Source organism: Mus caroli, unplaced genomic scaffold (genome assembly GCF_978045245.1).
Source record: "Mus caroli unplaced genomic scaffold, Mus_caroli_1 scaffold_19, whole genome shotgun sequence".
Classification (NCBI taxonomy): Eukaryota; Metazoa; Chordata; class Mammalia; order Rodentia; family Muridae; genus Mus; species Mus caroli.
Window position 1 is genome coordinate 59,881,624 of NW_028227274.1, and position 10,971 is coordinate 59,892,594.

Below are 10,971 nucleotides of genomic sequence, written 5' to 3' on the forward strand. Positions count from 1 at the left end.
TACATGAGGCAAGCATAGTGCATATATACACCCACTCATACATACAAACGTACATATGTACGTATGTATAAATCTTAAAAATAAAACTAATTTGTAGAAAGGGCAGCAAGGTGACACAGTGTTGAGAGACACTTGCCATCAAATCTGATTACCTGAGTTTGATATCTGGGACAAGTGGTGGAAGGAAAGGAACAATTCCCACAAGTTGTTCTCTGTTCCCTGTGCAAGAGCCATATCACATGCACATCCATTCACAGACAGTACACACAGAAAGTAAGCAACAGTAGTCATGCTAAAAAAAGCAAATCTGACCCTAACAGAAAGGCCTCAGATCTCAGGTAGGGGAAATCACCCTAGTTATTTTTCTGGTATGACAGAAGTCTGTTGTCTTTGTATTGCCCTCAAGTCCTGAATTGTTTGGGAGCACAGTGCTCTTGGGAAAGGTGGTTTCGTTTGCAATTGTCTTGAGTTTCTATTGCTGTGATGAAATACTATTCCAAAAGCAACCCAAGGAAGAAGGGGTTTGCTTCAGCTCTTATCACTGAGGGAAATCAGCAGGAATTTAAGACAGGAACCTGGAGTAAGAACTGAAGCAGAGCCAGTGGAGGAGGACGCTTTCTTTCATGCTTGCTCCCCTAGGGTGGCGTCAGCCCCTGGGAGAAGGACGCTCGCACATCAGTTATCAATCAAGAAAATGTCCCCCAGGCTCCTTCCCAAATGACTCTAGCTTTTTCCAAGTTAACAAAAAACAAAAAAGACTAACCAGAATATTCTAGATTGAGTAGATGAAGTTTAGCTTAAATTGGTGAGAAAAATAAGACATAGCTTCCTACAAAGTATGGAAACAACTTATTTTTACATTTCTTTTTGCTTATAGTTTGAAACTTGAATTTTTTTTCTCTAACTTGATTGTTTTGCTTTTCACTCTGTTTTAAATGTTGAATTGATAGGGGTTTCCTGCAGAATTTGCCATGTACTTAAATTACTGTCGTGGGCTGCGCTTTGAGGAAGCTCCGGATTACATGTATCTGAGGCAGCTATTCCGCATCCTTTTCAGGTCAGTTGTTAAGATATAAGTAGCTGCAGAGGCTAAAAAAAAAGTCTTACCAGTGAAGAGGGCAGACTGTTCTCTCAGATAACTCAGAGTGTGGGCTGTGTGTGTGTAAAACCAAGTGGAGTAGACGGGAAGATCAAATATCCTAGTATATCCTAGGGATATCAGAAGCTACACCCAATAGTCTCACCAACATGACTCCTTAAACTAGGGAATCTTGAGTGCCAGAGAAGATAGCAGTGAAAGTCTAACAAGTAATGCCACACATACTCCTGGGTAGGGCTGGCGGATAACAACAGTTGATCAAAAACAAGATCACGGTTGGTGTTTGGGTTTTGTTTTATTTTTTAAGAAAAGGAGCATGTGAGTGTGGTTGGAGAGAGGAAAGGAAGAAATAATGTTAGTTTCAAAGTAAATATTTTAAAGTGATTTAAAAAAAATTTTTTTTAAAGTTTCAGTGGTATAGAACCCCATTCGGTACCAAATAAAAAGCATTAAAAGCTGAACATGGTAGCATTCACTGCTCGGGAGGCAGAGGCAAGCGGATCTCTGACTTCCAAGACAGCCAGGGCCACACAGAGGAAGCTTGTCTTGAGGTGGTTGGGGGTGGGGTATTAAAATGTAGAATCTGACAGAGGTACACCTGAAACTCCAGCACTTAAGAGATTGGGTGTTCAGGGTCATCCACTGCACGAGATAGCTAATTGAGACTAGATTTAGATTCTTTAGATCGGATTCTTTGAAGGAACCAACAAGTAGGTCATTAGTCTCAGATGTGATGTTCCAGGATCCTGTTTGCCTTGCCAGCTGCCAGTTCTGTGTATGCTCCCCTGGCAGGTTCTTGACTCTGCTGTCTCTGCTTACTTACTGGTTTTTTCATTCCGACATGCCCCTTTTTGAGAGATGGTGTTGCGGGGTGGGTTCAGCTTTTGAGATGGGGTTTCTCTGGCTGTCCTGGAACTTGGTTTATAGACTAGGTAGCCTCAAACTCACAGATCTACCTGCCTCTGCCTTCCAAGTGCTGGGAATAAAAGTGTGCATCACTGTGCTGACTTTTTTTTTTGGTCTCACTATGGGCTATCCAACCTCAAACTCCTAGAGATTCACCTTAAGTGTGGAGGTGCTAGTATTCTGAGCTACTTTGGAGAGAATTTAAAAGGCGACTTCTATTTGAAAAGTTATTATTTTTTTAATCTAATACATCTAAGTTTTTCCCCTTAGTTGTGACATAGTAGAAGTAGTTATTTACTGAGCAGGAAGAAAAAATATTAAAAGTTACCGAGCTTAAAAGAAAAACTCTCAATGTAAAGAAATGCCCTGGGTTGCTGGGCACGGGAGTGCTTGCCTTTAATCTCAACAGTCAAGAAACAAGCAAGCAGGTCTCTGAGCTTGAGGGGAGTCTGATCTTTGCAGAGTTCCAGACCAGCTGGGGCTATCTGTATAATAGGAGAAGAAGTGCCCTCAGCTGTCTTGAAAAGTGTGCTGATTATTTAGCTGGACAGTATTATTCAAAGGTTAACACAACATTTCTTTTTCAGGACCCTGAACCACCAATATGACTACACATTTGATTGGACGATGTTAAAGCAGAAAGCAGCCCAGCAGGCAGCCTCTTCCAGTGGGCAGGGTCAGCAGGCCCAAACCCCCACAGGCAAGCAAACTGACAAAACCAAGAGTAACATGAAAGGTTAGTAGCCAAGAACCAAGTGACGTTACAGGGAAATTAAATGCAAATTGGATAATTCATTCAGTTCTAACAGTGTTAGATCAAGGAGGTGGTTTTAAAACATAAAATTTGGCTTCATATTTATAAAAAAAAAAAAAAAGACGTCCTTGGAAAATTTGACTACTAACTTTAAACCCAAATGTCCTTGTTCATATATATGTATATGTATTTCTATATACATATATGTGTGTATATTATATCATTTCTCTTGGGATTTTGGGTCATTTTAACAACTGCATCTTTTTTACTCATTCATTAACCCTTTTCCAAAATAAACATTTGGTGTTGGGAATATGGTATTGCCAATCAATCCAAAATCCTAGACCTAACACTTGTTGATTTTTTTTAAATAAAAATCTGGTTAGCCGTGGTATTTTGACTTACTTTCAGACTAACAGTGTAAGATATTCTAAATTTTTTGTTTGCATGTTAATGCTTTGGCATTTAATGGGAAAAGTGAACATGATCTAATTTCCAGAGGTGAGTCTTGGCATTGCCTTTAGCATGTCTATCTTCTTAGTTGCAGAGCAACTTGATAATTGCAAAGCTCAGTATAGCTTCCAAAATCAAATTCTCTCTGCTAATGAACTATGATATCCCAATTTCAGAATGATCTTTCCTAAAGGGAGCACTTTATTTAAGTGCTAAGGAACTTCTGGCACTAGGGTTCAGTGTGGAGCCTGAAGCCTGCAGTTAGACTGTCAGTTGAAGATAATTGAGGCAAATGCCATTAAACTGCTAGTCCATCTCTGTCTCTCTGGCACTTGTAATACTTCTGAGGAGTAAAACTGTCAGAGCACAGCATCATTCCTTATTCCTGGTGCCTTAGAGTTCAACTCCCGCTTCCTTCTGTGTTACTGACTCCCTCTCTGGGGCTTCCCTACTGAAACCTGCCTGCTTTGTGCAAGTGGTGGGCAGGTAAGGGTCTAATTACTCGATTTCTGAAAGACTGCTCTAGTCTGAACATGGTTTTCAAATATTAGTATTTGTTCTATATTTTAGTGTTGTATTTAGTGTTGTATTTTTAGTCTCTTAGCTCGAGGCTGGCCTGGTCTACAGAGTGAGTTCCAGGATAGCCAGGGCTAAGTAAGACCTTGTCTTTTTAAAGAAAGAAAAGCTTTTAGTATCTGAGGAACATTTGAAAAATAAACTGACCTGATGTCATCCTGACCCCAGGAGCTCAGTTATTAACTTTAAACTTGAGGCCCTTCCTTTCTGTGAGTCTGTATTTGGGGAGGGTGAGCTGGAGAATTGATGTAGGTGGGGTTTGAATTGATGTAGGTGGGGTTTGGATGGTGAGGCCTAAGCTAAAGAGCAGAGCAGTGTGTTTGGGCTGCTCTGCCTCTGCACCTAAATTGGGGCTTAGAAGTAAAGCTAAGGGCGAGCTCGCTCTCATCTGGCCTAGAACAGTTTCTTCAGGCACTCAGCAGCCTTCAGAAAGAAGTATCTTAATTCTTACCTAGCTTTATTGTTCCAATTTCCTGTGTGTTTCTTAATAAACAAGCAGAATTTTTGTCCTGCTTTATCCAGGTATTAAAGACGAGAAGTTGGATCCACTGAGTTAGTATGTTTCCTTGAAAAAGAAACGTGATTAAACTTAAGTTTAAGCCTTCTTTTGTATTGTAACTTATTCATAAAAAACTTGAACTCTTAAACCAGTTGAACATCATCAGACACAGTGGTCGTGCACATTATTACATGTACATGGTCTTATCATGTTCTGAAATAAGAGGTTTATCAATAAATAATTTGTTAGTATTGACTGCTTCTAAAGGTACATTTACAAGGCCCGGTTCAGCGACATAATTGCTTATATATAGTCTCAGACACTGGGAGGCAGAGGCAAGTGGATCATTTGATCTCAGGGGTTAATGGCAATAGACAAAGAGTTCCTTCTCAACAGTAGGCGGGTGCGGTGGGTTACCAAGAGAGGAGGTTTTTTGCCTTAAGCACAATACTGCTTGCTACTAAAATATGTCATTCTTGGACAGGAGAGCTAAGATGGTGTCCACCTTGTAAGAAATGGGAACTGAGTTAATCCCTAGAACCAGCATTTTAAAAGCCAGCAAGCTCCAATAGCAAAAGCTACACTGAGAAAACCTGTCTTGGGGAAAGAAAAACTGAAGGGAGGGAGGGAGGGAGGGAGGAAGGGGCCAGAGTGGGCTGGGCATCGTGTGCAGCACATGCCCTGAATCCTAGAAAGTTCATCTCTGTGAGCAAGACCCTGTCTCAGAACAGCAGCCAGCAGGCTGTAATGAAGTGTATGTACTCTAAGCAAAGCCGTGGGCCTTGCTGAACAGCCTGAGTAAGCCCAGTCACTGAGTTCCAGGTCCACAGTGGAAGACCTGATTCCAAAGGGTAAAGTTAAGAAAATGCTTCTACCCTAAGGGTAGCTTGAAATGAGCATGAAAAATCTAGTCTTAGACCTTCTGCCTCTCACATTATGTAGGTTAATGGTGACTTGAAACTTTTAGATAATAGGGTGTACATAGAACTATAGGCTATTTCTGCTACTATTAGCTTTTGATGTCGTGGTATCTTCCAATAACGGTAATACCATATGATTTCTCTCTGCTCAAAAATGATGGAAAATGGCTGAGGGTTGTGGTACATTATCTTTAATCTCAGCTCTCAGGAGACAGGAGTTTGGATCTCTGAATTTGAGGACAGCCAGGGCTACGTTGTAAGGCTGTCTTGAAGACAAACCATGTGGAAGGTCCTTCTCCGATGCTCAGGTGCACGCTCACTTAAGCTTGCATGTCTGTGAATTCCGTTTCATAAATCTTCAGCAAACAGGTTTCTGTCTTAGAGACTGTCTTCTGCAAAGATCATCTCAATGTTGACATTTACTGATAATTTTTTTATAGTCTTTTGAGTTTGTAGAGGGGGTTCTTGGCTTAGTTTTGGGGTTTTCTCGACAAGTTGTTTTTTGGTTTAAGCTTTTGTTTTTATTTATTTATTTATTTATTTATGTTTCTTTCATAGAAATTAGAGAAAGTTCTAGCCATCCACCGAGACTGTACAGGGATTCTTCTACTTTTAAATCTTGCTTATTTAGTTAATATGTACTTGTTTTGTAATAGGTGGTCTAATTACTTCTAGACCTTTCAGTTACTGCATCTCAGAGCCAGTCAAGACCAAGAAAAAATGTTTTTTCCTAATGTCTCTTGGATTTTTTTCCCAGTGCAGAAGTGTCTGAAACAATAGAATAGCAAGTCTGAGGGCTGCCTGGGCTCCCTAGTGATATCTCATATCAGAAGCACAATACATACAGAGAAAGTTTAAAATCACTTCAGTTACAGACAGCATGAGAGAGAAATTTAGCTAGATCATTTAGAAGACAGATCCTCATGGGATTCTATTCTCCTACTGTCTTTTAACTGCTCCCTGTCTCAGACATAAGTATTAAACACCTTTATTACAATATAAAAGATTGTGATGACCTTCTAAGAGTTGAAGTGTCGTTCCCTCACCTTAACCTACTTGTATCAGTGTTCCCCCAACAGTGGGCTTCCTTCACCTCCTAGTTCCATGTAGTTTAACCTTTTCTGGCTTCATCAACTGCTGTCAGGAACACAGCTGATAATTCAGCAACTTAACCCAAAACAGGGAAGGGAGGACCTTGAGATATTTGGAAAGAATGATCTACCTTGAATACACAGTTCAAAGAAGACCAGGAAACTGAATCTTCTTGCTGAATTCTGGGGTTTTTGTCAGCCTTTTTCATTGTGGACAGTAAAGCTGGAGAGTAACACAGTCCAAGAAGAAATGAAGATGAAAGTCCAAGAGCTCTCTCCAAGGCTTGCTGGGCCTGTTAACTCTTCAGCATGTCCGCTTCTGTGTGATGGTGACTGTCAGAGACCGAAACAGTGTTGCTGAACCATCTGCCAGTTGGGAAGGATTCATTCATAACAGGTATGTTAAGCTTAACTACTGTAAAAACTGTTAGAAAATGAAATCTGAGTAGACAAGACAGTAATTGAGACTGCTAAACTGTTGGTACAATTCAAGAATGATGTGAACCTATTACACATAAAGTACCAGTTTGTGATTAAAAAAATACTTGAATCTTTTGTGGTTTTAGTTTGTAGATGAGTTGCTAGGATTGTTGCTTGATGGTTTGGTAGGATGTAGTGGGTTTATACATACTGGCGGCTTAATTCAAAATTCATTTAGCTTAATTTTGTATAACTGGAAGACTATATAAGAATGTTGTAGGAAAAATTAGTTAATATAAGTGACATTGTATGGTGATGATTGCATTGATACTAACTTCAGACTGTTTCATTCATACTATACAGTGGAAAGAGCCTAAATTTCAAACATCCACCACAAATATATAAACCTTATTACCACATGATGGACCTTTCTTATAGTCCCATCAATACAGATGTAGAAGCAGGTGAAACTGTCTCAAAACATAACAGTGTCTATTTTAAATGGATTCTGGTTCTCTTTTAAAAAGAAAAAAATGGGTGTTTGAAATTGATTCATGAGTAAAGCTATATTTTTACAGATTTCTTTTTGAGGGGATAAAGTGTGTTATATAAGAGTAAGCACTTTTTCCTATTCAAAGACTTGAAAAGAAACTTAATATAGCTTAATTCCTAGGTCATTACACTAATCCTCCAATGTTGGTAATAGTCTTCATTCTGCCCCTCCTGTAGGAACAGAGATGCTGATGCCTCATTTCTAACTGAGGCTACAGTGAAGATGCACTCTGGAACCAGGGGTGCCACCCAGGCTACAAGATTTTAAAATCAAACAAAAGACTAAAGCATACAGGCTGGAAGAGAGTGATTGTTAGTAGTTGAAGATTGGACGTTGGCCTGCTGAGATGCTTTTCCTTCTTGAGTACTATCAGAGGACAGCTCTTTGGAGAAAGGATGCCTGGGTAGAAGAACATCTGCCGTTGGCCTGTCTAGCTGAAGAAATACATCTGGATTTGACCGCTGTACTCTACCAGGAATATTGTTAGACTAACCTTCAGCCAGGCCCTAAACAATTGTTGACCACAGACTGAACTAGCAGGTCCACACAGATAGACTTCTGACCTAGAGCTTCCCTATTATTAAAAAAAACTAAGTTGTCTTGTATTTTGGCTTATAGTTTGTAGTGGTTTTCCCCTTCAAATCTGCTTGCATGAAGGGATATTCAATGTAACAATCAAATTATTAAAATACAGTTACATGATTACAGCAAATTATGATAAGGGGGAAACCCTAGGTGTAGTAGCTGGGAAATCGCCTTTGGTTACAGTATTTATGAATAACTTTTTAATACTTAAAGCCATATCATTTTTGTTTAACTAGTCCATGGTTCCTTGGTTTTAATAGCTTCTTAGCCTGTGAAATCAGAATTAGATCACAAGTATGATAGCCTTTTAAAGTATGCCTTACTGTGTGGCTAGGGAGCTAGTCCAATAGATAAAGCACTAGCAGACAATGAAAACCAGCATTCAGACCCTTAGGAATGGGTGGATATGTAGGCCAAGTGTAATCCTTGCACTGGGAATATAGAGATAGTATCCCACAAAGCAAGCTGGCCAAATTGTAAACTCTAGGTTCAGTGCAAGGCCCTGCATAAATAAAAGGTGGTGAACCATCTGGAAAGATACTTGATTTTAGCATCTTACACATAAAAGAGCACAGAACGATTTTGGTTTTTTTATTGTTTTGTTTTATTTTTTAAGTTTACTGGTGCTATTTCATCATCTTTATTCAATGTTTGCTTTATGCCATTTTAGGATTATGGGATCAGGGTTGACTATGTGCCTGTTCTTTCATAGGAGATACTCTGGGAAGTGGGGTAAACCACATCTCTGCCCTCAGAGCTTAGGATAGTGTGTTTATCAGTACACGAGGATGGCCAGTTTTCCTCCCAAATGAGAAGTTTTTAGTAACGGGTGAAAATACATTTATTTAAAAAAAATGATTATAAATGTTTAATAATGTCTTTACAATTTTATTCTTGAAAAGATTTGTAATAAAAAGTAAGTAGTAGGAAAATTTTATATATCCCATGAAGCCCAAAGGAAAAATCCAGTGCTGGAAGAGGAAAGGGAGAGGAGCAGTATATTATTGACGGAAGCGTGGGGGTTGTCATGCTAGTGGTTTGCTTGTTGGCTTTGTTTTTAAAAAGTCAAGAAATGGTCTGAAATGTAGTTAGGTCACCTCGGGTTTGGAAGGGAATAGACCAAGTGGCCTTTATGGGATGTTTGTGTTACTAAGAGGTAGACTGTTTATTCTGTCTTAAGGTTTTTTAAAAAAAAAAAAAGACCAGCCATTAAAGGTAGCAGCCCCGGGTTCCCTCATGAGGAGAGAGAATTGTGTATCAGGACAATTTGGAAAGTACATGAAGCATTTCTAGTTTGGGAGTTAGTCATGAGACTTGGTCTTTTTAATGCAGCAATGGAAGTAGAAAAGTAGTAAGTTTAGCACGAGGGTTTTATATAGAAATCATTTCTTAGTGGTATAAAAAGTTGATGTTTAATGAATTCATTAAAGCTTTCTATTATGTAATCTCTCTATTAGATGGTATACACAGAAATTCATGCATTTACTCTAGTTAGAAACATATTCTAGCGCTGCAGTAATGTCTCTTTTTCTTTGCTTGTTGGGTTTTTAAAATATAGTGTGTTCTTGGTACCAAAGAAGAAGAACTGGGCATCCTCTTGTGAATGTAACAACTCTACTGTAGCGTAGAGTTGGGTGCTGAGGCTCTGATTGACTATAGACTGCTTCCTGGGTTATTCAGAGTGAGGGTGGGGAGTGGCTTTAATCAGAGATGCATGTACTGCCTTGTGAAAAGTTTAGGCTGGTGATTTTCCAGATAAAAAACACAGCATTTCCAAGTGATTATTGTCCTACTTATACCTAATTTGGGGAGTACTTGTAAAAAAAAAAAATGTTTAAAACTTGTAACATCTTTTTTCTGTTTGAATTTTTTAATAGGTTTCTAAGCATGAATTGCGGAAGAGAAGCAGCAGAGCAGACGATTGGAGCAGCGTTTGTTTCTCCCCAAACCTAGACATTTTAGTTCATATGTACACTAGCCGGTGTTGTGGACAACCATTTACTTGGTGTAAAGCACTTCATTTCGGTATAAACTGGCTCTGGGTAGCACTGCGGATCCTGAGCTGTAGCCGCTGTACTTGTGAATATTAACTGAGGTAGTGAAACATGGTGTCCGGTTTTCTATTGCATTTTTTTTTTCAAGTGGAAAAGTTAACTAAATGGTTGACCCACAAATTGGTGGAGAAATTGTGCATATGCCAATTTTTTTTTTTTTTTTTTTTTTTTTGTTAAAATCTTTTATTTTGAACTATACTGCTTTGAGATCTCATTTCAGAAGAACGGCATGAACAGTCTTCGGCCACAGTTGTGATGGTTGTAAATGTTCACAATTGTGTGTTCTTAGGGTTTTCCATCCCTGGGGTTTGCAAGTTGTTAACTTAAAACATTCTTTAAATGGCTGGCTTCTTGTTTGCAAGCCAGCTGATATGGTAGCAACCAAAGATTCCAGTGTTTGAGCATTTGAAAGACTCTGCCTGCTTACCTGTGCTAGAAATAACAGCATCTAAAGTGAAGACTTAAGAAAAAAAACATAGCGACTACTAGATTCTCTTTAGGACTCTGCATTAACTCTATAATGTTCTTGCTATTAAAAAAAGCATATTTGTCACGGGAATTTAGTTACCGTCTTACAACTGAACATGTATGTGTGTTGCTTAGATAAATGTAATCACTGTAAACATCTATATGATCTGGGATTTTGTTTTTATTTTGAAATGGGAGCTTTTTGTTTACAAGTTCATTAAAAACTAAAAACTGTTTCTGTAAGGAAGTGAAATTTTTTTAAACAAAATGCCTTGGCTGACTCACTATGAAGTGTGTGTGTGTGTATATATATATATATATATGTGTGTGTGTGTGTGTACATATATATATACATATATATGCACACATATATATATCCATCCCCAGTTTTTTGTTTTGTTTTATATTTTGAGACAGAGTCTCATTTTGTAGCTCTAGCTGGCCTGGAACTTTATAGACCAGGCTGGCCTAGAACTCTCAGATCCTCCTGACTCTGCCTCTCTAAAGAGCTGGGACTGAAAAAAAAATGAGCCACCATGTCCAGCTTTCCCTAATTTTTTGATAGACTACTTCAAGCCATTTGTTATATGATA

General features: G+C 38.8%; 1 protein-coding gene across 5 annotated transcripts in view; it reads left to right on the top strand.

The window, feature by feature from the left end:
• The window catches only part of Csnk1a1 (casein kinase 1 alpha 1), a 32,741-nt gene extending 22,127 nt beyond the window's left edge, over window positions 1-10,614 (top strand). For 2 of the 5 annotated variants that reach the window (XM_021150253.3, XM_021150257.3), the window contains 3 exons: window positions 951-1,057; window positions 2,593-2,741; window positions 9,734-10,614. In XM_021150253.3, the coding sequence (XP_021005912.1) occupies window positions 951-1,057; window positions 2,593-2,741; window positions 9,734-9,741 (264 nt within the window). In that variant the 3' untranslated portion in view covers window positions 9,742-10,614. Of the gene's footprint in view, window positions 1-950; window positions 1,058-2,592; window positions 2,742-4,310; window positions 4,874-9,733 lie in introns of those variants that run through there. The other 3 variants (XM_021150254.3, XM_021150255.3, XM_021150259.3) reach the window with 3 other exon arrangements.
• Window positions 10,615-10,971: the final 357 nt, after the last annotated feature.